This window comes from Acipenser ruthenus, chromosome 13 (assembly GCF_902713425.1).
Source record: "Acipenser ruthenus chromosome 13, fAciRut3.2 maternal haplotype, whole genome shotgun sequence".
NCBI classification, from domain to species: Eukaryota; Metazoa; Chordata; class Actinopteri; order Acipenseriformes; family Acipenseridae; genus Acipenser; species Acipenser ruthenus.
The window spans coordinates 39,037,852-39,065,769 of NC_081201.1; the positions used below are offsets into that span (position 1 = coordinate 39,037,852).

General features: G+C 39.5%; 1 protein-coding gene and 1 long non-coding RNA gene across 3 annotated transcripts; one reads left to right on the forward strand and one right to left on the reverse strand.

Annotated features, from left to right (window-relative positions):
• Nucleotides 1–88: 88 nt before the first annotated feature.
• On the reverse strand, nt 89–4,586 carry LOC117417971 (uncharacterized). Of its 2 annotated transcripts, none has more exons than XR_004546772.3 (3): nt 4,306–4,586; nt 2,892–2,954; nt 89–1,404 (listed from the first exon to the last, which is right to left on the reverse strand). It is a non-coding gene; the product is annotated as an uncharacterized LOC117417971 (long non-coding RNA). The 2 variants fall into 2 exon arrangements; XR_004546771.3 differs by having other exon boundaries at nt 4,200–4,586.
• LOC117418279 (von Willebrand factor A domain-containing protein 2-like) lies at nt 4,581–27,792 on the forward strand. Its single transcript, XM_034031174.3, has 14 exons — nt 4,581–4,722; nt 11,080–11,141; nt 13,307–13,381; nt 15,750–15,883; nt 17,191–17,300; nt 18,824–19,015; nt 20,525–20,658; nt 20,895–21,027; nt 21,523–21,578; nt 22,230–22,337; nt 22,997–23,575; nt 24,329–24,880; nt 25,129–25,251; nt 25,851–27,792. The coding sequence occupies exons 2-14, from the start codon at nt 11,090–11,092 to the stop codon at nt 25,991–25,993; spliced, it is 2,391 nt and encodes a 796-aa protein (XP_033887065.3). The 5' UTR covers nt 4,581–4,722; nt 11,080–11,089; the 3' UTR covers nt 25,994–27,792.
• Nucleotides 27,793–27,918: the final 126 nt, after the last annotated feature.

The following is a 27,918-nucleotide window of genomic DNA, read 5'->3' on the forward strand; positions in this document are numbered from 1 at the left end:
GAGGAGCTGGTTTTGTTCTGGGCAGGAGCAGACATGAACAAACCAGCTGTTGGTATGTAAAGCAGGTCACAACACAAATCTATCACGTTTACAAGCTGTTTCAAAATACTTTCATTTACTCCTTATCCTTTGCTCAAGTGTCCTGAGGTGGCTGAGGGCTTGCGTCTTTGTATTATTTGTGTTCCAGTGAACCAACGTAGCTTCTCTGAATAGATCAATTAAAATTATTATATATATATATCCAGAAAAAAGGCACCTTACAGAACGTTTAAAAGGGACCAAGAACAAAGTTCACAGAAAGAGTACTTGGAACTGCAAACGCAAATCAAAAAGGAAGTTAGAGAGAGATAGAAATGAGCATTGCTAAAGGGACTAAAACCAGTTCCAAAACGTTTTTACAATATTATGACAGCAAGAGAACATTCAAGGAGGAGGTAAAATGTCTGATACACATGGCAAAATCAGAGACAACGAGAAAAAAATAGCAAATATATGAAATGATTACTTTTCACAAGTTTTTACAAAGGAGGATAAGGACAACATGTCCCACATGTCGACCTGTTCCTATCCAGTTTTAAATAACTAGCATAACAGGCAGAAGTGTGAAAGGGATTAGGAGTGCATGCATGTACATGGATTAGGGAGTGGTTAACATGTAGAAAACAATACTGATTAGAGGAGAAACCTCAAAATAGAGCGAGGTAACCAGTGGAGTACCACAGGGATCAGTATTAGGTCATCTGCTATTCCTAATCTACATTAATGACTTAGATTCTGGTATAGAAAGCAAACTTGTTAAATTAGCAGACGACACAAAAATAGGACTGGCAAACGCTATTGCAGCAGCAAAGGTCATTCAAAATGGTTTAGACAGCATTCAGAACTGGGCAGACACATGGCAAATTACATTTAATAGAGAAAAGTGTAAGGTACTGCACGCAGGCAATACAAATGTGTATTATAAATACCATATGGGAGGTACTGAAATTCAAGAAGGAATCTATGAAAAAGATCTAGGAGTTTATGTTGACTCAGAAATGTCTTCATCTAGACAATGTGGGGAAGCTATAAAAGGCCAACAAGATGCTCGGATACATAGTGAAAAGTGTTGAATTCAAAGCAAGGGAAATAATGTTAAAACTTTACAATGCATTAATAAGACATCATCTAGACTATTGTGTTCAGTTCTAGTCACCTCGCTGCAAAAAGGATATTGCTGCTCTAGAAAGAGTGCAAAGAAGAGCAACCAGAATTATTCCAGGTTTAAAAGGCATGTCGAATGCATTCAGGCTAAAAGAATTGAATCCATTCATTCTTCAACAAAGAAGACTATGCAGCGATCTTGTTCAAGCATTCAAAATTCTATAAGGTATTGACAATGTCAACCGAAGGGACTTTTTCAACCTGAAAAAAAGAAACAAGAACAGGGGTCACAAATGGAGATTTAATAAAGGGGTATTCAGAACAGAAACTTTTTTTTACACAGAGAATTGTGAGGGTCTGGAACCAACTCCCCAGTAATGTTGAAGCTGACACCCTGGGATCCTTCAAGAAGCTGCTTGATGAGATTCTGGGATTAATAAGCTACTAACAACCAAGATGGGCCTCTCGTTTGTAAACTTTCTTATGTTGTTATTTGAGCAATAAAACTCTTGATTGCAGGTCAAATATGTTGACTTCTTTGGGGTTGTTTTTCTAAAGCACCAGAACCTAATGATTTCCACTTGTACCCCACCCAGACTGTACTGTCTAACTCTTATCTCTATATAGAAATTGGTGCACAGAATCCGAAATTGACTGGAAGTTCAGCTGGGTAATCTGCCACTTGCTTACAAAGTTGCACAAGTGCAAAAACAAGCAGACATGCCTGAGACTGGCAGATGATTCTGGAGGATCAGAAGAGATCAGGTGTAGAATAACTTCAGCCGCTCTTAAATGATTACATTCCACTGGAATTGCCTTTGCTGACCATTACAAATATAAATATACTGTTAGTCTAATATCTCAGTAACTTACTTAACTAAAATGTAATAAACTTAAGCAGACTTGTATTCTGTCAAACAAAGCATTGGTAGAGTAAAATGGCCAGGAATGGTAACAGCAGCTGTGTTGCATTGTCTTGTAACATTCTAAACCTAATGCTTCACATTGCTGTAAATCTGGCAAGACATGAACAAGTGGCCACTGGCATACCAGTGGCCACAAAACGCATGCCAGACTAAACATTCAGGATTCTGTAGTATGTGTGCCTGATTCAAGAGCAATTGATATTTGTACCCTGTTATTACTGTGATATGCCAAATACCCAACATTTAGTATGTAGTAAACCGCATTTCTTACTCAGTTCTGTCTAATACTGTAGTTATAGGCATGTCGTCCTTATCATTTTTTGGAGATCATATACCAAATAATTGTTGCTTTATCTTTTTTACAGGATTTTCTGCATTTTTCATTATTGTCCCTACCGATCATGTCGTTGTAAAAAATATACTGTATAATCACTTTTTATAGAATATAATTGTAACCATACTTCTTTAGTTGACGAGACGTAGAGTGTGTAGACTGTATACCATAATAATAATTGAGCTGGCTAGGAGGCAGAATTATGTGAATCGAAAGTATTACAATATCACTGTTTGCATGGTTATATATTCTACACTAGTATTTGAACAGAAGAGCATTTTTTACTTTGATGAACTCTAGCTAACAGCTTTCCTCTTTGCCCCAGACATTCTGCAGACAGGTCTTGGTCTCAGTTTAACTGCTGGCCCGTTTAATTCACACTTCATTCAGCACCACATTACGAGGGCCATTCAAAACACAATGCTTAATTGCCAAACTAAGCGTGAACTGGAAATCAGGATAAGTGTTTTAAAATCTAGCACACATACCCGTTAATGGGATCATAAATGCGCTCCAAATGTTTATATCAACGAAGCAGGTCAAGCTTCAACCTGTGAAAATCCAATAAGAGCCTGTTAATACACTGGAGCCCATTAAGAACGGAGTTCATTCGTTTTACACAGTAACTCTGCGAGCAGCGTGGGATTCCAAACACGCATCTGTCATTTAACCTTGGCAAGGATGCTGCGTGTGGCTGTACATGTATTTTCTAAAATAGTTAAACGAGATGCTTAGTACCCGGGATACAATCAAATGCTATAGAAAGATGTGCTTTATGATTAATTATTTTATTAAACTTTATTTTCACATCCTCCCGTTAAATCACCTGGTTTACCCTAAATATTTTAAAAGGTAATCTACGAATATCAGTGGCATCACGCTGGCAAATCCTCATCCCCGTGAGTCTTATCTAGGCTAATTCCCACCTCCAGGTCCGGGTGAGAAATAGACTAGGCTAATCCTTTTGAGCTCTGTACAGAATACTGGGTGAGAATTAGCTGTTGTGATTTTGGATTGCTACTACACTATGGTATTATAACAGCTCTGTCAATCGGACAAAATCATTTCTCACCACCAGACGCTCCTCTTTTAAACATACAATTTAAATGTGTCGTGCTTTAATTAGTTAATTTTTACAGAGAGGGTTATTGTGGCTGTGTGGTCCAGTGGTTAAAGAAAAGGGCTTGTAACCAGGAGGTCCCTGGTTCAAATCCCAGCTCAGTCACTGACTCACATTGCGACGTTGAGCGTCACTTAACCTCCTTGTACTCTGTCTTTCGGGGGAGATGTTATTGTAAGTGACTCTGCAGCTGATGCATAGTTCACACACCCTAGTCTTTGTACGTCGCCTTGGATAAAGACGTCTGCTGCTAAATAAACAAATAATAATATTGTGTATGTATATTATCGACACGTATTACAAATATAAACATATTTCTTTATTATCAGAATACAATATGTAATGTAAGATCACTAATACAACAATAGCACGGCATTTACCATTGTGTGTTATGGTGGTGTTCTATACTTTGAAACCTACGTACTAACCAATGTGTTGACATGATTTCTATAATAATAATGAAACAACGTTGCAGCCTTTCCTACTAGCTACCAGCTAAAAAAAAATTGGAAAAAAAAAAACATAAATAATGCAAGCATAAATAAACTTAAAATGTATCATTATTAATGAACGTTATAAAACAAATAACCAATAGTGTTGGAGTAACACCAGAAAAACAAACCCAGCTTCGTGGAGCTTATTGCTTTACAAACACAACCTCGCCGAGATCCTTCACCTTTTAATTAAAAAATCCTCTGCATTAAATTTGACTTTCACAGCAAGATCCGAAGAGCTTCTGCTGATTTCTTTGATCAAGGCTTTCTGCTTAGATTAAGACTGACCGTGACAAACGTATAGCTTTATCCTTCCAACAGTGAAAGCCATTTAAACCAAGATTTTTACTCTTCGCGATTCCCCGGATAATCCATATGAAATACAGTAAGGAAAATAAGATTAACGAGTCACAGACACGCATTCTCATTCATGGTTGGCGATTCAGGAAGGATTTAGGATACCATCAAGGATCAGGGACACAACAGAAGAGGCAGGTCCACAAAGGGTTTATCATACTTTTATATCAGAAAAAAACAGCAACAGCTTCCCCAGTCACTCATTACTACTCCATGCGGAAGTGAAGTGCTTTTGAGATCTCCGCTCTGCCACCTGAGTGGTAATCTGCTCTCATCCAGCATTCACAAGAGAGTCGCGGAGACTGCCAGCCAGCAGAGAGCTCAGGTGCCGAATACACAACCAAACTGGTAAGAGGTCTAAACTCACTTTTACTAAATAATAATACATGCGATCTTAATGAATGAGCAAGGATATTACTGCCATTGAAGGCAGCACATTTTCTGGAAATATACTAATTAATTTGGACCAACAGCGGCTAAACTTTACGTCGGTGTGCATGTTTTTGTTGCATGTTTTTGTTGCATTTTAGCGTACCCTCAGCAGCCGAATGTTAGTGAATGATGTATTTGTATTGCGTGATCTCAGGGATGCTAAGTGGTTGTCCATCTGAAAAAGTTATTTTCTTCTATTTATTATTGAATAAAAGTATTGCCATTTTGTAAATTTATTATTATTATTATTATTATTATTATTATTATTATTATTATTATTATTATTATTATTATTATTATTAGTGGTAGTAGTAGTCGTAGTAGTAGTATATAGAGGTGTTCCTATGGTAAATACAAATACATCAATACAGCATACATTAAAGTTCTCCTGTCCAATCGTGTTCAATTTTACATTATAATGAATTATAATGTATCTCTTTGGTTAGCTGACTTTAACGCCTTTACTTCGCTTTAAATGTAGTTGTTGCTGTGTGAAATGAATCCATCTGGTGCATTGCACTTTTAGTGTATACAAACCTTTCTCTAAAGGTGTTAAGATAGCGTCTCAAGTAAAGCTATTTGCTCAAGTAAACGTTTTTCTTTAGGCATATCAAAATACATGCTTGCAGATTTATTAACACGCAAAGCTTCAGTGAACTGCATCAAAGACCTTGAAAATAAAACAAATCTAAACATTGATTTCTTGAGCTGCGGTCAGTTAGTTGTCTTGCAAGGGAACTACTGTCAAAAGATGCGTTTAGCGTTCCGGAATCTTTCCGATAATATTCTGGGACAGTCTGTTCCGGTGTTGTGTAGTAATATTCTGGTACAGTCTGTGCCGGTGTTGTGTAGTAATATTCTGGGACAGTCTGTGCCGGTGTTGTGTAGTAATATTCTGGGACAGTCTGTGCCGGTGTTGTGTAGTAATATTCTGGGACAGTCTGTTCTGGTGTTCTGTAATAATATTCTGGGACAGTCTGTTCTGGTGTTGTGTAATAATATTCTGGGACAGTCTGTTCTGGTGTTGTGTAATAATATTCTGGGACAGTCTGTGCCGGTGTTGTGTAATAATATTCTGGGACAGTCTGTGCCGGTGTTGTGTAATAATATTCTGGGACAGTCTGTTCCGGTGTTGTGTAATAATATCCTGGGACAGTCTGTTCTGGTGTTGTGTAATAATATTCTGGGACAGTCTGTTCTGGTGTTGTGTAATAATATTCTGGGACAGTCTGTTCTGGTGTTGTGTAATAATATTCTGGGACAGTCTGTGCCGGTGTTGTGTAATAATATTCTGGGACAGTCTGTTCTGGTGTTGTGTAGTAATATTCTGGGACAGTCTGTTCCGGTGTTGTGTAGTAATATCCTGGGACAGTCTGTTCTGGTGTTGTGTAATAATATTCTGGGACAGTCTGTTCTGGTGTTGTGTAATAATATTCTGGGACAGTCTGTTCTGGTGTTGTGTAATAATATTCTGGGACAGTCTGTGCCGGTGTTGTGTAATAATATTCTGGGACAGTCTGTTCTGGTGTTGTGTAGTAATATTCTGGGACAGTCTGTTCTGGTGTTGTGTAGTAATATTCTGAGACAGTCTGTGCCGGTGTTGTGTAGTAATATTCTGGGACAGTCTGTTCTGGTGTTGTGTAGTAATATTCTGAGACAGTCTGTGCCGGTGTTGTGTAGTAATATTCTGGGACAGTCTGTGACGGTGTTGTGTAGTAATATTCTGGGACAGTCTGTTCCGGTGTTGTGTAGTAATATTCTGGGACAGTCTGTTCTGGTGTTGTGTAGTAATATCCTGGGACAGTCTGTTCTGGTGTTGTGTAGTAATATTCTGGGACAGTCTGTGACGGTGTTGTGTAGTAATATTCTGGGACAGTCTGTGACGGTGTTGTGTAGTAATATTCTGGGACAGTCTGTTCTGGTGTTGTGTAGTAATATTCTGGGACAGTCTGTGACGGTGTTGTGTAGTAATATTCTGGGACAGTCTGTTCCGGTGTTGTGTAGTAATATTCTGGGACAGTCTGTTCTGGTGTTGTGTATTAATATTCTGGGACAGTCTGTGACGGTGTTGTGTAGTAATATTCTGGGACAGTCTGTTCTGGTGTTGTGTAGTAATATTCTGGGACAGTCTGTGACGGTGTTGTGTAGTAATATTCTGGGACAGTCTGTTCTAGTGTTGTGTAGTAATATTCTGGGACAGTCTGTTCTGGTGTTGTGTAGTAATATTCTGGGACAGTCTGTTCCGGTGTTGTGTAGTAATATTCTGGGACAGTGTGTTCCGGTGTTGTGTAGTAATATTCTGCATCCCCTTGAATTCTGCATCTACTGCTTATTGTACTATATGCAATCAGGTGGTTTTTGATTAGTAAAAAACATTGTACTGTAATAATGCAAATACAGACTAACCCTCAACCTTAACCTAACCTTAACATTACAAATATAGACTAACCCTCACCCTTAACCTAACCTTAACATTAGAACAACTGTTCCCTTTGGGATTCCAACAACACAAACCGTGGCGAGAGTGTGGAAGACGAATCGCCAGACCACCTGATTGCATATAGTGTAATAAGCAGGGGGTGCAGAATTGTATGGGATTCAGAATATTACACAACACAGGAACGGTGCACACGTGCTTGAAATAGCGGGGGTGCTTCTCACAGGAGCAGACTCTGAGCATGCCTACTTTGAGGGGGAAACAAGAAAAAAATAAGAAGCTGTGAAGTTGCACAAGCGTCCTTCAGACATTGTTTCCGAAATCTGTAATACAAAACAATTAGGTTTAGCCAGTAGTCGCTAGGTTGGCAGAAATCAAATCAAATGTTAATCTCCCGCAGTTATGTGATTAACATTATGGAGTAGCTGGCAGACAGACTAGCAGGCTGGAGGAGAGCCAACAAAGTTGGATGTTCATTAAAAATAAGAAATAGCATGCTTTAAATTAACAAGGCCTTTATAAAATGTGCTAAACAATGATTTGCCTATCGGCAAAGTTGGTCTTGAACTTATCTCTGATTGTTTGCAATATATATATATATATTTATATATTACATTTAGCAGATGTTTCATTTTTGCTCTGTTTGCACTTTTATACACTATGTATTAATATCCTTTTCTATGAAACAAGTAAGTGTACCATATTTCAACATGAAAAAGAATATAAATGAATATGAACCTTCTTGTCCTTTCTGCTATTAATTTAGATTTGCTTTCCCGAGTCGTCACTGCCTATATCGAATCCTCAGCCCTCTTGCTAGGACACAACACCGCTGAGGTGGCAGTGTTCTAAAGACAGGCAAAACCTAAAGCATGATCAAGCCTGCACGACTGCCATGAATTTTTTTTTTTTTTTTGCATTTAATCAAACAAAACAACCAGTATAACCTAATATCAAGTTGTAGTCAATGAAAATGAAGTGTTTTTTTTTTGTTTTTTTTTATGTAGCAGGCAGTAGTGGCACACGGTGTCTGTTCCCATATCTGTTTAATGCCTACTTTTTCAATGCCAGATGTATTGGACACCGGGCAGCAAAGGGTTAAGCATAGCATTACATTTGAGATTTGTAATAATAACTCCTGACCTGACAAATCACAATGCACAGCTACACAGCAGCTTAAAGAAGCAATATTACATCATTCCTGGAAGGATTCTAAATGAGTCAAACAAATTGAAGTAACCTTGCACCTGATACGTCAGATGATAGCAAATTAGAAATGTATTGTTTTTGTGGCTTTTTCCCCATAGAGACTGGTATAACATGTTTGTTTTTAAATGGAAAGTTTTACAAGGCAATCAGTTTAGAGTTATTTGAAATGATTTGTGGCAAAAACCTTGAACCTCTTTTTTTACATTTCCAAGCCGGCACATGCAGTATAAATTGCATTAATACTTTATTAAAACAGTTCAAGTAGAAGTGCATTGTTCTCTGCTTGGTTCATTGAGTGAAGCAGGTTTCTGGTTAAAAGATCTGATGCACACAGTAGCTTTTTGATCTTTTTTTTTATGAACCCAGGCCCGTGTTTATGAAGTTGTCTGAACTGAGTCCAAGTGCACCAACAGCTAATTATTCTTGTTGCTGCAGCAGTTTGCTTGTCACGAATAGTAAACAGAAGGTTTCTGTTTGTATTAAAAAGCTGTGATGATGTCTCCCAGCTTATTACACTTTAGATCCTTGTGCAGTTAACATTTTCATTGGGTCTTGTTTTCGATAAAAAAACATTTTAAAGTACATTTAGGGGCATGTTCCCAAAAGCTCTACTCCAGTCATTTATTAACTCCTGTTTTTAAAATGAGAAAATGATACATGAATGTTTCAAGACTGAGAAACAAAATAGCTTGAGACTGCTTCAGAGATCTTAAATTATATTTCTTTTGAAAAAGACCCTTTGTTTTTCTCATTATAGTTAATAAAGGTGATTAAGACTTGCATTCTCTTAGTTATGTATTTACTTGTGCAGTGTTCTGTCGTCACTGGCGTGGTTTATGTTTTTGCATAATGTCATTTAATTAGAAGGTATGTGCTTTGAGTTTTTCCAACACTTTCTATTTCCTTGAAAGTGGATATTAAAATAAAAGAACAGTTATTCAATTAAACTTCCATACAAAGGAGCATACAGCCCAACCACACCAGAGCACTCCCATGAACAAGACAGGTATAAAAACACATAGAGTATAGGCACACAGCCTTTAAGTTTACCATGGAACTATAATCTCCCCATTTGCCAGGTGTGCATTTGCTTAATCATGTTTGCCTCTTGTTTTGCAATATGCCTCACTGCACGCTGCTATTTTATTTTCATAGCAACCTTCAGTACACCTTTATAAGGGACATGATAATCTGGAAACCTGCATTCACTGTAAGAGCAGTAGCTGTTATTTTATCCAGTTTAAGTGTTGTTCTTTCTTTGTTGCAGCAGTAGGTTCATCTATGAGTCGTTGAACCTGTGATGTGTGGAGTTTTCTCTCATTAGCTCGGAGGAATGGAGTCGATTAGGGCTGACAGGCTGACCTTTCCTGCAGAGCCTTCTGAGTAAACTAGGTTTGGAAATAAGTGTAGTCTGACCTGAAGCCTGCCTCGAATGCCCGAGCCCACCTGCCTCAGCTTTTTCATATGTGTTTACATTGTCGCTCTGTTTGGCATTGAAAGAGCTCTCTGAAGCTCTGCTACAGAAACAAGGATTATCAGCTCTCTCACTGTAAAAGCAAATCTGAAGAATGCCACCCAGCAGTTTAATAACCCCACCCCCTGCGTGCATGGTTCACCGGTCAAACAGCTGGGTGGACAATTGAGATGGTTATCACAAGGTGTCGAGGTTGAGACTTTTGAGCCCATTTTTGTCCAAAGAGGATTCTGAGAAACGCTTCAAGATCTTTATCAGGAACTGATGAGTGTAGGGTAGTCTGGCTCTTGAATACAATCTATCACAGGGGTGTCCAACCACAGTCGTGGAGGTAAACAGGTAAATTTACTTCAGGTCAAGCAAACTCTATAAGAGCATATCGCTTGTTAACATACATCAATGTGCACGTGTTTATTTTATGAATATGTTTTATTTGATCTTTTTAAAATAAAATCCCTGTCATTCATAGTCTTCCCACATCATGCACCTGATGCTTCTAAAGGCATGCAGACTGGTCAATAGTCACCTGGAATGGTATTCTGTAATGAAGCAGGGCACAGTGGTCCTCTGACTGATTGAGCACACACTATCACTAAATAAACACTTCAGTTATGATACAGAACCTAGTCTATTAACAGTATAATGTCTGTGAATGGGTTATAGTGACACTCACATCACCTTTTGCCTTGGTCTGTTCACCAAAGGAATCCCTTTGAAATCCTATATATATATATATATATATATATATATATATATATATATATATATATATATATATATTGTGATATTATGATAGTATATTTAAAAATAAATAAATAAATAAAAAAAACACAGGAGCATTTTTTCCATTTATTTATAGATTGGGAAGATAGCCTTTCAATGGGGATTTCATGTCTCGGAGGCCAGTTGGACTCCAGCCCAAGTTATCATTGTGTAAGACGATATATGTTGTGAAACGAGGTCTCCGCTTTGGAACGTCGGCATCACAAAGCTCTAGAATCCTAAGGGAGAAGCATGTGTTATCCAGGGAAATTCGCTTGTTTAAATTTGCACCAGGTCCCTACAGAATCACCTCTTGCACATTGTTCTTTTGAAGCTGCTTTAATTGTCAGAGTGCTAGAATTGCATTGATTGCTTCTTTTTTTCCTTTTAGGTTTGCCAGTATGGCTCTAGCAGTGTCACTGAGGCTCATCTGTACAGCCCTGTTGTTTCAAGGTATTTTTTTTACTTTATATTGTTTTACATTTCAGTTTTACATTCCCTGAACCTCCAATCCTATTGTGCTGCGGGGCCATGATTTCTGACATCCTAATATCTATGCTATTACCCGAGGTGTCTATTGCCTCTTGGTTTTAAACATAAAGCATTCACTTCCTTTTCACTGAAAGTGGTTTTGTTGTGAAGCTGTCTGCAGTGCCAGCTGGTATCACATTTCTCACACACTGGGTGTGTGACCAGACAGCCTTGCATACCTGAGCACCAACAGACAATAAACAAGCACGCTGTTAACCTTCAGACTGTCTACATGAAAAAAAACTGCTTCTAACCAAATGCAATAAAAAAAATGGTATAACATGTCTCTTCATAAGAGATTTACGCCTTGCATCTGAAACAAGCAGTATTGTTGTTTGTTTCCAATAGTCTTTATTAGAATATAGCTACTCTGATCATTTTGGCCCTATTTGAGGTCTTTTAAATATTTTCTTCACAGTACAAAAAACGTGTCTAATTCTTAATTCTTTCATCTTGCTTTGGTTGCCCATCTAATGTGTTACACACTTTTAGAAAAATTGGTCAGATTTTTGTGGAACTGAATCAAACATACCATTTGATTCAGTTTCTTTTGTTTATTGTATACCCCATTTGGTTGTTCAGTGCTTCTGTAGAACTATACTGGGTTAGTTGGCTAAATCTGTTCCTTAAAGCTTTCATTTCTCTCCGCTACCAAACACTAAATTACCTTAAAAGCCATGTGACAACGATGTATTGTGCCACATGTCACACTAATATTACCCCCCTCCTCCTGTGCAAAATCCATTCACAGTCTGAAACACGGAACACGCCTAACAAGTACATCGTTCCACACGTTCCCACAGACACGTCACTGCTCAAGTGATTAAAGTACAGTCATGCAGCTACAGCTGTGCAGGAATGGGATTTAGGAAAGTGGTGTTGCTTGAGCCACACCTCTTCATGGTAGAATGGGTTACACATGGTTTACTCAGTTTAACTGCACCACAGTGTCTGCAGAGTAAAATAAGCATGATGTTCCTTCTGAAGGCTCAGCGCTATGAAAACCTAAACCTCCTCTGCTTGATGAGCTGCTGGCTTATCCATTTACTGCTGAGAACTCCAGGTTAATGTGTTAGACCCGAGTGCTAATTCAATCCAATTAAACAATCGCTTGTTCGAATGTTTTCACATTCCAGTGTCTGGTCTAAATGCAAACTACAAAATCTCATTTGTAACACAGGTCTATTACTTTCATACTGTTTTTCTGGAACAGTGCCAGCTGCCATGCCATGTGTGTTGCTATTGGTTAATATTCCCAAGCAAGAAGGACAATTCCAAGCTAGCCCATTGTATTTGTGTGTGTGTGTGTGTGAAAGGTTGAAATGGGAAGTGGAATCAGGAGAAAGGTTTACTTTCATTGACTTGTAACCTTTATGTACAGACCGGATTCAGTAAGCAAGGCGGATGTTCATTTAACAGTGTCATGTTTTATTAGAGGAATGAGCCTCAGAGTGTTTAATCAGCTCTTTCTTTGGTCGCCCTCAGGCAATGGCTGTTTCTTTGGCATGTTCAGGGTTCAGTATCAGTGACAACTAAAGGACAGCCTTCTGTGCTCATTTACAGTTGAAGAGACTGAATTAGTTTGATGGGATGACAATTTAATGAAAGTAAATTTTTTTCTGTCTGCTTGCATAGAAGTGCAGTGAAGGAATAGATCATTTTCACACACAGGTCAGTGTTGTGCAGATACCTGTCTCCTACATGATCAATTACCTGCACTTTAAAGCTGATGCGCGTCAGAGCGTGAGTGAAATAAACCTGTTGCCTGACACCACTGAGGTCAAGGGGCCATGCCTAGGAGGTGGAGTGAAGACTAATATATTTGTTTGGTTTAAATGGCATGTCATTTTGAGATGAGTCACCTACGTTTGACTTTCTCACTGTTAGCCTGGTTATAGCCTCGCATTTTCTAAATTTGAATAGAACAGTTATTTTGAGAATGGATCGAACCTTGGGCCAGAAATACCTGTTTGTTGTATCATGAGTCCTCCTCAGCCTGTGAAAGGTCTTTCTGTTCTTGTGTAACCAGTATGTGCAACACGTAGAACCACACATCTTCTCAGTGTTTTATATACTCTGTTCCACAGCATTGCCTTCAGACTGTGCACAAGAACTCCATGCGAATCAGGAGACCATTGTGAAGATTAGTACTGCCGGACTGTGTAAGTGATTTCAGTTTCTAAGTTTTTTTCCTATTTTTTTGTGCTGATCGTATGGAATATTTACATTGTGAGGAGTGTCGTTTAGTTTTCCAGAGTGCCTTCAGAGCTTTCCATGCTACATTTGTGCCATAGCTGTGTTAAAGAAAATCAAAATAAAAACGGGTTAAGAACAGTATCAACCCTTCTTAAAGTTTACTGGGGTATACTATGATAAAATCATTGCAAAGTATAGGGAAAGTTTAGTAAAGCATAGGCTAGTGAGGTAAATCACAGGTAAGTATGGTAAAGCATTGAAAAAAAACCCCATGTATGCCAAAATATGGGAAAAACAGTGCAAAATGTCATATTACTGTTTGAATGTTAGATGTTGTGTCTCGAGGAAGCTTTACTGTCAGTGCGTGAGAGCATGGTAGTACATGTAGCAGACCACTGTATTCAAATGCATTACATTATTTGGATAGTGACAAAACTGAGAGATTGCTGTATAAGATATAGCTATTGATGATTAATTTCCAACAAGATATTTCTTAAAGCACAAATATATGCATACAGTATCATCTTCCACCATGTAGGACCACAAGAACCAAGCACACGACCGGACAAATACCTCCGCTTTCATGAAGTAGGCTGGCTGTTACATTCATATGTTGCTTTCATTACAGGACCTATGATAGATACAGTCTAGCAGGATTCCGAACTGGGTTTCTTACTTCAACGGCCCCAGCATTACTGATTTTATATGGTATTTTTTATGGAGTTTGGGAAGCAGCAGTCTGAATGTGAGAAGTGAGGGATGAAGACAGTGTCTTGGTGTAATCTGTTTCTTTTTAAGCTAAATGTTAGGTTCCTGCAAGAGCAGACATACAGTGCAATTACCCTTCAGGCAAGGTAAAACACGTCAGCTTCCATAATGTTCACAGGCATCCACATTTAAGCCTGTAACTCACAGGTATTTTAGTCCAGTAGAAGTAGGGTAATATAATGATCAATGAAGCTGTCATGTGTCCAATTCGGGTTTAAATCCTGTGTTTTTAAACAAAGACATTCTAGTTCACACCTGATGGCTCCTGTCAGTTCAGTTCAATATATTTATTGAGCCAGCATACGAACGTAGCAGTGGTACTGAAATTTCCATTTCCCCAATTAAACTGGCTTGCAGTGGCATGACAAGTCACATGTTTTGTTGCAGCACCCTACAGTAATTTACAGAATATAGGGAGTATATACTGCTGTAGTATGGTGTATTTGATAGCGTGGTATAGAAGATGCGCGAGTTACACAAGTGGGTGCTCAGTCATGCATGTTATACAAAGTGTGTATGTTATGTTGCAGTAATTAAGGTACCGGCAAATTTATATGTGAGGGCGTTTTTTTTAGGCATTTCTGGTGCAGAGAGAAGATGCAGCAGTGTGGGGTAGTGGGTAGGGCTCTGGACTCTTGACCGGAGGGTTGTGGGTTCAATCCCAGGTGGGTGACACTGCTGCTGTACCCTTGAGCAAGGTACTTTACCTAGATTGCTCCAGTAAAAACCCAACTGTATAAACAGGTAATTGTATGTAAAAATAATGTGATATCTTGTAACAATTGTAAGTCACCCTGGTTAAGGGCGTCTGCTAAGAAATAAATAATAATAATAAATGCAAGCCAGCAACCGGTTTTACGTAATTAGTGCTGTTTTTAGATAGCAATACAAGTATAGACAATAGTTTTCTCTACCTAATGTTAATGAAAAATTGTTTCTCAGACATGCACTCACATCATCTAAACATGACGTTGTTAGACAAGCTGTCTTTTTGTATAATAAACTAAAGGTTGTTTTATAAACACACTGTCTAAGTGCCATGTTGATGGGAGTCTGTCTTCAAATTCCAAGATTTGTTTAGTCTTTTAGGTTTAAATATCTTAATGTTTTAATTGTGGGGAACTCTTTTATTATGTTACCTAGTTAATAACAGAGAAAAATCATACCACCCAAAACTGCTGTAGATACACAGTGACTTACTTAAAAGTATAAACTTTTGCTGAGAACAGCTTCTGATATAAAATACTGACTTCATTCACAAAACATCTCAAGGGGATGCCTTTAAAAACCTTTTAATTTTAAAATCTTATTTGAAGTCCAGTAACTTTTTAAATGTTTATTACTTACCACCCATATGAAAATGAAATCTTAAATATACCACCATTTACAGTATTTGGTTATATTTGCATGGCAACACTTTTATTCAGTGCTATACAATTCATTATAAAATAACTACAGAGCATGTTCTTGTTACTTCTATGAAATGCTATCAAATTTTATTGAACTCCCTTAGCTATTGAATTGGTTTGACACCCCATACCTGTGTATCAATCTTTTCTCCCCCAGTGATGCAGTGCTCTACTGCTGTGGATGTGCTCTTCCTATTGGACGGCTCCTACAGCATTGGGAAAGGCAGCTTTGAGAGATCCAAGCACTTTGCATTCAAGCTTTGTGATGCCCTGGATATCAATCCAGAAAGGGTAAGAATAGGACTTGAAGGAATACAGATCTCTCGGAGCCAAAGGTATAATTACTGAGAGACATATGAAAGACTTGGCGAAGAGCTCATGTGTGTTTTTACATTACTATACGCAAGGCTGGTAAATACAAATCCAAGGGGCACATCTAGGCATGCTGCATGTTGAATTAACCAGGTAACTTACCCCATTAACCTTTCAACTCTGCCAGCCCCGCACACTTGACACATATCTATATCTATATATATATACCTGTATATGGGCAGAGAGTGTACATGGGGTCACATTGTCACATGATTTGAATGGAATGAGAAAGGCTGTTTAGTCCCGGCAATTAGGATTCTCTAGACAAGTTAAGTGGAAGCTCAAAGCCAGATAAAGGCATATTAACAGAAACATAAAAACCTCGGCGCAACAGACCCACACTCAGAATGATTATAAACACTGTAAAATAGAAGGGGAATTTTAAAAAAAGCAATACAAATGACATTTTAAGCTACTTACTCTTGAATATATTCAATGTATAATGAATTCAGTGGCTTATTATTATCGACAGAACATGTCTATCCTCCATGGTACAAATTGTACACATTGGAAATTAACAAAAACAAAAAAGGTACACGTGTGTATGAGTGGAGCTGTTTGGATTTCCAGGGTAATAACAGAATGGGATTTGCTCCTTCAGTTATAAAGCTTTTGAAGCCCAAGTTGCCCGGCTTAGGTATACATTTGCTTTTATAATCGTTAGCAATTGTGGTCTGTTCGATAAGCGCAAGCTGGAGAATTCAAATACAGTTCTGTTTTTCTTGTACGAAATTCTGCTTACACAATGCAGACAAAACCTTAGATGATGTGGTATAATAAGAGCACTGTTACTCTGCACAGTTTCATCAGCATATAATGAAATCCGAGGGCACAACTTGGGTATACTTTACTAATTCAATGGGAACAATGTCAACAGATGTTTACTTTTTCAATAACAACTTCAAGTCTGTTTGGATACAGAGTGTGGCTTTCATATGAAAGTCAGTGTAGCTGCATTGGGAATACAGGTGAAACCTGATCTTTATGTTCTACTGTGTGAAACATGAACAATCCCTATAAACCATGTCTATAAAGTTGTAAACACAACACTGCAATGTTGCTACTATAGTCCTTTGTGACCCTCATCAACCTGCACAGGTTCAAGTATATTGGTCTGTGCACGAGCTGTCTCGAAATGACACCGTTATTTTCCCTTTGCTGAATCTTATCATTCATAGTGTTGTGAATTTTTGTAGCTCTTTAACCCTCACTCTCCTGTCTTTAAGGTACGAGTAGGAGTTATCCAATACAGCTCAACACCCAGACTTGAGTTCTCCTTGAATTCCTACCCAACGAAAGACGAAGTGAAGGAGCAAATAAAGAAACTTTCATTCAAGTAAGTGTTGTGTTTATATTCTCCTTTAAGATAGCTCTACAAAATCTTGAGTGTGGTTTACCAGCAGCTGTTACATATACTCTCTGGGTATTCAGCATGAAAGGACCAGTTCAAATCACACTGTAAAAACGTCAGCACTTCTCAACAGGGGCCCCTTCATATCGCTGAACAATTATGTGGACATGAGAACGAATAACACACATGCTGGGATATTTCTGCATTATTCAGCAGAACTATTCATAATTCCAGTCTGATTTAAGACAACCTGAAAACCACATGAAAGGGAACGTGTTCAAGTGTCAAAGTAAAAGAAAAAAACAGGGTTGTATCGTAAATATATTGCAGCAGTGTGGAGTAGCGGTCAGGGCTCTGGACTCTTGACCAGAGGGTCGTGGGTTCAATCCCAGGTGGGGACGCTGCTGCTGCACCCTTGAGCAAGTTACTTTACCTAGATTGCTCCAGTAAAAACCCAACTGTATAAATGGGTAATTGTATGTAATAATGTGTAAAAAATAATGTAATTGTATGTAAAAATAATGTGATATCTTGTAACAATTGTAAGTTGCTCTGGATAAGGGCATCTGCTAAGAAATAAATAATGATATTATAAAAGGATCTCCTTTATTTAAGTGGCGATCACTGTACCTCCTGCAAACCGGATTTATTATAGTTTTTACTCAGAACATATTAATTTCATTTAAAAAAAACAGTTTTACATTGTAAAATAAGGGTGTTTAATACTGTAGTTTTAGTTGTAATATATATTTATAACATAAAAAATGAGACAGCTGCTTTTATTTTGAAATTGTGTCCCTGATACAGGCCCCGAGACATGTTTGAAAGCATAAGTATTCTAAGCATTGCTTAAGCATGACTGGAGACAGAATGAAGTTTAGACTCCCTAAGTATTAAAGGCTAATCCCCTATACTCTGTCATTTCTGAAAACGGCTGTTTAAAATCTAATTAATTTGAGATTAGCCCAGTGCAAGAGCCAAGGCAGCATTGGTACGTTTGGCAGTTCTAATGACTGCCTGTCAACAGAAGTGCTCAGGGATTGCTTGTGATTTCAAATTCATGCTTTATTCATGAGCATTGCAGCTAAGTATGCATTCCGATATGCAAGTGAGCTGCACAGCGGAATAAAATAAACAAACTAAAACCAAAGACATACACGTACGGGATGTTGTAATTAGGGTCATTGCATGCAGTTTCCTTCATCAAGCGAGCCGCACTGCCCTCTCGGCTGCTTTGTTTCTGTATTAGTTTTCTGTAGCTTTGAAACTCCTCTGAAGGGACAATGCTAAGTAGCTGTCTTCTCCTCCATTTTGGTCTGCATGTATGTGTTTGTGAGAGTTTGCTTTTCAGTCTTGTCACTAAGTTAATGAACCTCGAAGGCCCCTATCTCTGGCTGCAGTGTTTTTTGGACAGCATGGAAAGCTAGATAATTCATTTCTAGGGTATTTCCTGGTGTCTAGACTTTTTCCGTAGAAGTAACAAGAGTGTTCCTGTTTCTTGCTATCAGGGGCGGCAGCACACAGACTGGTCAGGCTCTGAAGTACATCCTTCGGAAAGGATTCCCGGGTGGAAGAAACACCACGGTGCCTCGAATTCTCATTGTTCTCACTGATGGAAAATCCCAGGGAACTGTGCAGCCTGCCAGCCAGCTGAAAGAGGAAGGCATCACGATATTCGCTGTGGGGATCAAGTATCCCAGGTAAGGCAAACCGAGAAACTTCCCATCTGTCATCGACGGGTTGCCTTGATACTGTAGTGATACTAGTTTCCTTGGAAGAAAATTCATCAATCCCAGCCAGAACTGCATTTGTCATGACTGACACATGGACCTGACCAATCTCTTTGGGCAAGGTGACTTCAATTACACCATTGCACACTTGTTTGAGACTGGAAGGTTAATGGTCCCTGATACCTCGGGAGACCCTCCAGCATCTTGCCCTGCTTAGTTCAAACTGGCGTGGGTGAAATTGCTGCAGGTATTGACCACTATAAAGATGTCAATTACATAATGGTACCATACACAAAGAAAACGTGTTTTACATGTAGCTCCGGATTATAATTGAGAAGCATTGTTTTCAATGCAAGTGGATTAATGAGGTAATTATGTTTCATGTTCTCTCTTAGTCTTTCAGTCTCGCAGTTTCTGTTTTGCTTGTTGCTGTGGTGTCCATTCACAGTTGCGGGCAGCTCTTTTTCTGGGGTTTATCCCACAGCTAGTGCCTGGTTTCTGTTAAGTGGGAGTTATGTGGCTAAAAGCTATGGTTATGGAAGTCACTGCTGTGATGGCAGGCTGTGGGTGAGAAAGGAACTTCATCGCAGAGCATGTGCCTGTAAAGCTGTCTCCGGTAAGCCACAGTAAATGCTGACAGCTTGATTAACTTCAGGGTAAGCCAGGTAGGTCCTTCTAGAGGGGAATTCAGCTAGGCCAGGGAGGTCCTTGTAGGCCCCTTGGATGGGCTCTTTTTTATCAGCTGCTGAGATATTAAGCAGCTGATACCTTTTGTCTTGTGATTTTGAGAGCCCTGCAATTTCAATATATTAAAACTGTTTCAACATATATTTTTGTCGTAATCCGTACAAATTGATTGAGTTTTTTTTTCATATCATTTAACTGTGACATAATTTCAAAACTGTTTGAAGGATTTAGTTTGCTATTGTTTCTTTCTCATCTTAAATTCTTATTGTTCCAAATTAAACTAAATATAATGACAGCGCCGTGCTTGTTCAGTGCCCAGACTAATGAGCTCCCATTCAAAGACAACCTGCTAGGTCTTTCGCTAGTTATATTGATGTGGGTGATGGGAGTGCTTTTTCATCCACAGTCACTTTGTATGACAGTTGGGTAATTCTGGAAGAATCTGAGTTCTTATTAAGCTCATTAGTATGCGTAGGTTTGTATGTGAGGTCACAACTGTGTAATAAGACAACGAGATTCATTACATCAAGTTTGCAGTTCCTGTTTTAGACAGGGCTAGAAGTTTATTCTCACTGTTTTAATGTAAGAGAATGTTTATCAACAACAAACCAAAAAAAAAGGTCTTAAAGTTTTTTTTTATATATATATTAGTAAAACTTGAGCTATTCCAAAGAAGTTCACATTTGCTGAGATACTGTTTATATTCCATGTTCTCGGGGTTCGGTTCTCTGTTCAGCTGTGGTTTGTACGCACCTCTTGTTTGTAACTGGCTAATGCATCTATATGTTCCAGGTGGGATGAGTTGCATACGTTGGCCAGCCTGCCCACAGAGCAGCACGTTCTGTTTGCTGAACATTTCGATGATGCAGTCAATGGCCTCTACACCACCCTCACATCCACCAGTGTCTGCACTGCAGTCCCTTCAGGTGAAACAGCTCTGCCGTTCATACCTTCTGCTCTTATTAAAAACTAATACTACTGAAGGGTTGATGTGGTATAAGAGTGTAGTAGCTAACTGGCACCCCCCAGTCCAGCGCAGGTGTTGTCTGTGTGATCTTTTCCGGGATATGAAAGCATTGCTCATTTGAAGAGAAATGTGAAAAAAAGCAACTTGTTTTACACTTTAAATTGCAAATAATATATATATATATTTTTTTTTTAGGATGCAAAGTTGTATCTCGAACCTGTGAACGTAAAACACTGGAGACAGTGAAAGAGTTTAAGGGGAACTTCATGTGCTGGAAAGGATCCAAGGGAAGCACTGCGCCCCACACAACATTATGCCCCTATTACAGGCAAGTACCTGCAATTAATATCCTCTAACATTGCTTCTGTTTTTTACATATTTAAGGTACTTTATTTATACAACCTTTCCTAAAATGCATTTCATGAATGTTTACTCAGTAGACTGCTAGTCTTCAAATTGATTATTGTAATTTTCCATATAAAACATGCACCTCTTTGCAAATATTGGGAGAAGCTTGGGTAATAGAATTCTATACAGTGCACATGATACAAGGGAAGTAGCCCGTGCCATGGCGGCTCAGTTATGTGCATCATACAAAAGGGGCGTGTTGCACACAGGGTAATGCTTTATATTCATAGTGTACAGTAAGGAACTTGGTATTCATTCAGAGAAGACCAGAACATGAATGTGCTGAGAAAATAAGCACAACTAAAGACTCGTCTTTAGTCTTCCACTTCAGTATGGATGAGAACCAGAAACGTCCGTATTCTGTGAAGATTCTATTCTATTTATTTATTTGTGTATGTATTTTTTTATGTTGCAGTTGGAATAGAGTGTACAGAAAACATCAAGCCACATGCTACAGAACTATATGCCCAGGTAGTGTCACTTCTTATTACCATAAACTTTTATAGCAGACATTTGAAAATCATCAGTTGTAAGTCAGTAATACCAAACGGAAAATGTAGTAGCATTGCCTGAATTGCATTCTAATGACCACCCCCCCCCCCCCCCCCTTCAACATGGCTGAATTACGTTAGTAAATGTTTGTGTCTAATGAAAACCTAGTTACTAGATTCCAGTTCATCTGAATCCACTTAACAACATGAAAGCATATCTAACTGTTTATATAAACCGTGGGTTAGTGAGAGATCTCACTCCATTCATCTTATCATTGGCTACATCCCCCCAAAGCAGCAGCCGATGGGTAATGGGTTGAGGTTGAATTGTTTAATAACGGCAAGCATTACTTGTAGGCCTCCCAGGTGTGCAGACTTGGGGGTTGTGCAGTGACTCTAACCCGTTACATCCCAGCACAATCCCTTCCCATCTCAGGATCTGAGCATACATCTCAAACAGTAATTGCTTTCATAATTCTTGATAATTCTTCCCTTCACTGATCCTGTTTGTTTGTTATTGCTTTTATCTGTGCCATGTGTCACGTTTCCTTCTCTTCCAAGACTTCAATGCGCAGCCTGGCTTTGACAACAAACAAACAGCTGTGATGTTTGCTTTTCTTCTTTTCTCCAGATCCGTGCGATTCCCAGCCCTGCCACAACGGAGGCACCTGTATCCCAGACGGATTAGAAAAATACCGCTGTGTCTGTCCTGTGGGGTTTGGAGGAGACCCCAACTGTGGTACGATGCTCCCTAAACATCTATTGAGATACTCGTTACATCCACAAGAGAACTTAAAAGAAAAATGAAAACTTGTTATACTAAGAAATGCAATGAAAAGCATCAAGGCCCATCACATTGTACTTTACACATCTAAATCCATATTGACTTAAAAACAAGACTAGTCTCGTTTTGTGTGTATGAAAGTAAACAGCAGGGTGCCTGGGGTGTGATCACTCATCAGTGAGATCTAATGGGTAGAACAAAGGACCGAGCCGTGAGTCCCAGCTCAGCTGCTGACTCTCCCTTGGGCTTGTCTGTGAACTTCATTTTGAATGCAAGACCAATGGGAATGTTGAATGAATCAAACTGGGCAACCAGAGAAAGTCACATCTAAAGAGAGCTAGAGCTGAGTTTATTGAACTTGAGACCTTTTGATTGGAATATTTAATTACTGGGTTTTAAGAATAGACTAAAGTTTCAACAAGTACCTTTATCACTAGCCAAACAGTACAGTGATGAAGACACGTTTTTACGTAAATTTGATTGAGTGTTTTGCAAGTTACAGATGAATATTCAGTTACCACAATGCAGATTGCACTGTGAAATTGCAAGTATAAACACACATATTTATCTGAATTCACACTTTTAAATAATGTGTCTTTCCTGCTTTCTTAAAGCTCCAAAGCTGAGTCTGGACTGCAGTGTGGATCTTCTCTTCTTGGTGGAGGGCTCTTCCAACGTCAGCCTGGAGGGGTTCCTCCGATACAAGTCCTTCATGAGGCGATTTGTACAGACTGTCCTTACTCCAGATACCCCGGTTAACGTGGGCTTGGCTCAGTACAGTGACGACGTGAGAATGGAAATGAAAATCGGGGAGTACAGAGATATTCCTGAGCTGCTTCAGTCCATCGACGGCATGAGATACAGGGGAGGGGGCACCAGGACCGGGAAAGCCCTGAGCTACGTCGCGCAGTTTGGGTTCAAGAGCACCCCAGTGTTCGCTGACGTCCAGGATGACCTGCCCAGGGTTGTGGTTCTGATGACAGATTCCGGATCCGAAGACTCTGTGACCGAGCCTGCCAAATACACCAGGGACAGAGAGATCTTTATCATTGGGGTGGGTGGAGAGTTCCTGAAGGAGGATCTTAATAAGATAACAGGAAATCCACAGCGAACCATAACTTACTCCAGCCCACAGCATCTCCTCAGCAGAATCCTAGACCTGAGATCCAAAATTTGCAGTGTGGATAGCCAAGGTATAATCTCAGTCTTCTGTTGTGTGACTTAAACACCTGTCTCTATAAAGGTTGCTGCAAATCAAAACCCCTCTCTCATCTCACAACTGAGCCCACATGTGCAGCTGTAAATATCTGAACAAAGGGAAACTGGCAGTTTTATTAGCGTAGACTTCTCATTGGGCAAGACTTGGGTTGCCAGTCAATTTAAGAATTAACCTTCAGGATAATATAAAACAAGAACATGACATTACAAATATCTTTGGTAAAGCCCTGTTCTCACTGAGGGTAAATTAGTTAGACCATCTGACCTGTTTTATTTTCTCATTTGAATTAACAGGACAGGAGGTCTACCTAATACAGCCTCTTCAAAACAGATTTCACCTTTATTTAAACTCGACATGCAGTTTAATACAGTCCAATTTCCATCTTAGAGATGTTCTGTACAGCATGCAAAAAGGATCTTAACAGTGTGTAACATACAGTGCAACCCAGCGATATGCAGACGTAATGTTAATCCATCAAAAAATATGTACAAATGGTCTTGATGGATGGATTACAGTATTCTTATCAGAAAGCAAAGATCCCTCATTAGTTACAAATCATTGATTTATGAACCAGTTGTCCAGCCAAGCCAGGCATGGGCAATACATTTCAAAACAGTAAACTGCAGCTTTGCATAAGATTTTTTGTTCCCTGATTTTATATAATCATACCAATTATAGTTAACAGCATTAAAAGCTGATTTGATTCCCTCTCACATGCTTGTTCCAGGGTGCCTTGCTCAGTCTCTGGATCTTGTATTTGCCCTGGATGCCTCGGATGGTGTTGGGAATGAGAACTTTTATCGGCTGCGGGATTTCGTCCGGAGCACCTCGGTTCAGTTTGACATCAACCGCGACGTGACTCAGATCGGGCTGGTTACCTACGGCAGGGAGCTGAGCACCATGTTCGCCCTGGACACCTACGACTCCGGCACTAGGGTCATGCAGGCAATCAACCAGGTGCCCTACATCGGGGGCAGGGCCTCCACCGGCAGCGCTCTGCTCCACATCCACAACAACGTCATGAAGGTGCAGAAGGGAGCCAGGCCTGGAGTCAACAAGGCCATCGTGGTGATCACTGACGGGGCCGGGGGCGACGACGCTGCCGTCCCATCTCAGAGAATCCGGAATAACGGCATCTCTGTGTTTGTGGTCGGGATAGGGGATGCTCAGAGAGACACCCTGCTCAAGATCGCCGGCTCTGAGGACCACATGATCCCGGTCGCTTCCTATGAAGACCTGAAATACTTTGAAGATGTTCTCGTTCAGAAAGTGTGTGAAGGTAAAAGTTTTTAGAAGAAATGCCAATGATTGCACTATTGCCATCACTGCATCTTAAATCCAAGGTTCTGTTGTTTTTAGTTGCCGTTTGTGCTTGGCATATTTAGATTATAGAATGAGGTTAAGTTTATTTCGTGTGGAGCATATATCAAGATTCAATTGCATGATGTATATATTTTGAGTATCTTCGTAACAACCTAAAACAAGCAATCTTGTATATCCTACCACCTGCTATCCTTTTTTCCCCAGAGGCCAAGAAAGCAGTGAATCTGTGCAAACCGAGTCCGTGTATGAATGATGGGATCTGTACACTGAGGAATGGGAGCTATCGCTGTGAGTGTCGAGGCTGGGAGGGACCACACTGTGAAAACAGTAAGTTCTCCTGCGTTCTTTTAGAGAAGCAACTTAAACACACCATTATTTATGTCTTTTTTTTTATATATAAATTATAAAAAAAAGTTTAAACATCTTCCCCACCCATGTCTGAACTTTTGGTTTGTGTTTGATTCTAAGCATTCCTCCGGCTCTAATGAAATATTGTCAGACTTCTTAACAAGCTGTAATTCACTGACACTGTGTGGACAGAGACTCATTAAAATAGCTAAAGCCATTTGTCTGTAGTAGGACTGAATAAACTCCCATTAGCCGGCTGCAGTCTATTCATTTTCATGGGAGGGATCACTGAAACTGAAACATCCTTTTTGTTGGCTGGGAAGCTCATAGCTAGACAGTTGGCCTTGAAATGTTATTTCAGAACATATATTCTAGAATTAGGGTTACCATATGACTCCATGTATACTAGGACAGTTTGGGACAGTTCAGGCTTTTCAGCTTGCATCACAGTGTAAAGAACTAATATGTACAGTATAACCACTGGAATGACTAAAATACCTCAAAACGAAGGTCTATTTTCAGGAGAAAGCCTGAAATATAAATGTTGCTCAGTAGCTTGGCTTGTTCTTTTCATTTAGGAAGTACAAGACCTCCGAGCAGAGGGGATCTCCCCGGACCCGCAGGCTTACGAATAAACAACAGAGGGCAACAGAAGCACAATAAACCTCATCAGCGCATGAGAGTGTGGCAGAGGAGACGACACGCGGATCACAAGCACTGAGACCATGCACCGCGGGAGAAAGGGCTCTGTACTTGCCAGGTACAAGCTGGCACCCGCATGGGAGCTGGTATGGTAATTCAGAGAAGATAAGGAGGACGGTCTTATGACTCTGAAGTCTGAAGTTCTACCAAGGCAACTGATGAGCTTCATGGGATATAGTGTTTATTGGAAAAAAAAAAAAAAAACCTACATGATGTATTAGAATTTATCACAGCTTGATGTCATATTTATTTAAACTGTGTTGTCAATATGGGTCATATTTAAAAAACAGTAACATCTTATTATACCCTATTCAATTAGATGTTTTAAATATAACTTCAGCCTTGAGCAGCATTTCTTTTTACATTGTGTTGTGTTTATATTGTATAAAAAAAACAACATATTTTGTTTACATTCCTTCCCAATATTCAATTCAGTGTACAACGTGGTTTAAACATTTATTTTTCTTAATCTTGTAGGAATACTAATTATAACTAAGCAGGATATCAGAAACCAGCATTAAGCTTTACCAGCTACCCACCTTTTACTGCACTGCTTTTGACTCGAAATGTGAGACTCTAAAACAGCGTTAGCAGCTCAGCCGAATGTAAAAATCATTAGCAGCCCAGCCGAATGATTATGAGGCTTGAGATGAATTCCCCTGCCTTGACTGTGAAGCGTTACTTTAGCACCTCTGGTAAGAGCAGTTACTTCTAGGCCCGTGTGATAGGGTGCGAGTGGTAGGGTGTACAAATAGAATGTCCAGACAGTATTTGCAATGCCAAAACGTCCGTATTTATTTAAAAGGGCACAAATAATAAATCAGTCGCCCCTATACCAGCAGTGGTATAGGGGAGTCCAAATACGGTGGGTTGCAGTCCCAAACCAAAACAACACTCCTTTAACCACAATCCTCCGTGCACGAAACTGTGCTCTGCGAGTCGGGTGTATTCGGTGCGCGTGTCCGTGTTGTGCTGTGCTGGGCAGTGAGGCTGCGAGTCGTGATGTGAGCTGGCTCCGTGGCTGCAGCTCCCAATCTCCTTCTTACTCCTGTGCAATACAGATGTAGCAAAACAGACAAACAAAGCTCCGGCCGTCGGTTACGTTTTCAGCACATGGGGCTGTACTCCCACAGCTGCGTCCCCTTTGTACTGCCCAACTCCTCCCTGCAGTCAGCCCGGCACCCCGGTGTAACCAATCGCTGCCTGGCCCGCAGCTGATCGCATGGGAATCGTTTTGAATACGCGCAGCTCCGTGCTTCCTCCAGCTGGGGAAGTGTACGACCAACCTTACACGGCACCCTTTCTGATCAGGAGGGAGATTTACAGCATCGATTCTTTCTGTCTTTATCACAGCCTGTGATTCATCAGTTGAAGTCTCCTCCATCACCCGTGTATTAATGTCAGGAGACATTTCTCATTGGTTCTGAGCTCATATAGATGCCATTATGATAATACAGTATGTAGATCCTAGATATTAAATAAGTATCCAAATTCTGCCTTCTTTAAACTCATCGGTTTCATGTGCATGGTGGAATGACCCCATTGTCTTAGGGTTAAGGTAGGGTCCATATTTCTACTTGAAATTGTGATTTTACATAGATTCATCATTTTTCTAAACAAATATCCATTACATTTTGTACCCAAATATAAAAAAATATGACAGCGTTAGCTATTGTTTTGTTTCGACTGTGTTATCATGTCAAATAGTGTGTGTGTGTTGCCAGCAAACGCTGTTGTGATGGTGAATGTTATACTGATTTTTTTATTTTTTGCATATCTAATGTAATCACGTTTTACAGCAATACATTATTTTTGTCATCTTGTGTTCTGCTGTGTTAATGACTTCATGATACATGGTTGATTTGATCAGCATATCACCCGCTAGAATAAGCCACAGCTGGATTCTATTGAAGTGTTTTACAGCACTGGGGAATCCCCCTGGAA

What these genes read in the sequence shown, in the direction of transcription:
- LOC117418279 (XM_034031174.3), top strand. Translation starts at nt 11,090, where the DNA reads ATGGCTCTAGCAGTGTCACTGAGGCTCATCTGTACAGCCCTGTTGTTT. An exon ending in ATAAAGAAACTTTCATTCAA is followed by an intron (nt 17,301 to 18,823) that starts GTAAGTGTTGTG and finishes TCTTGCTATCAG; the next exon opens with GGGCGGCAGCACACAGACTG. An exon ending in GGGACCACACTGTGAAAACA is followed by an intron (nt 25,252 to 25,850) that starts GTAAGTTCTCCT and finishes CTTTTCATTTAG; the next exon opens with GAAGTACAAGACCTCCGAGC.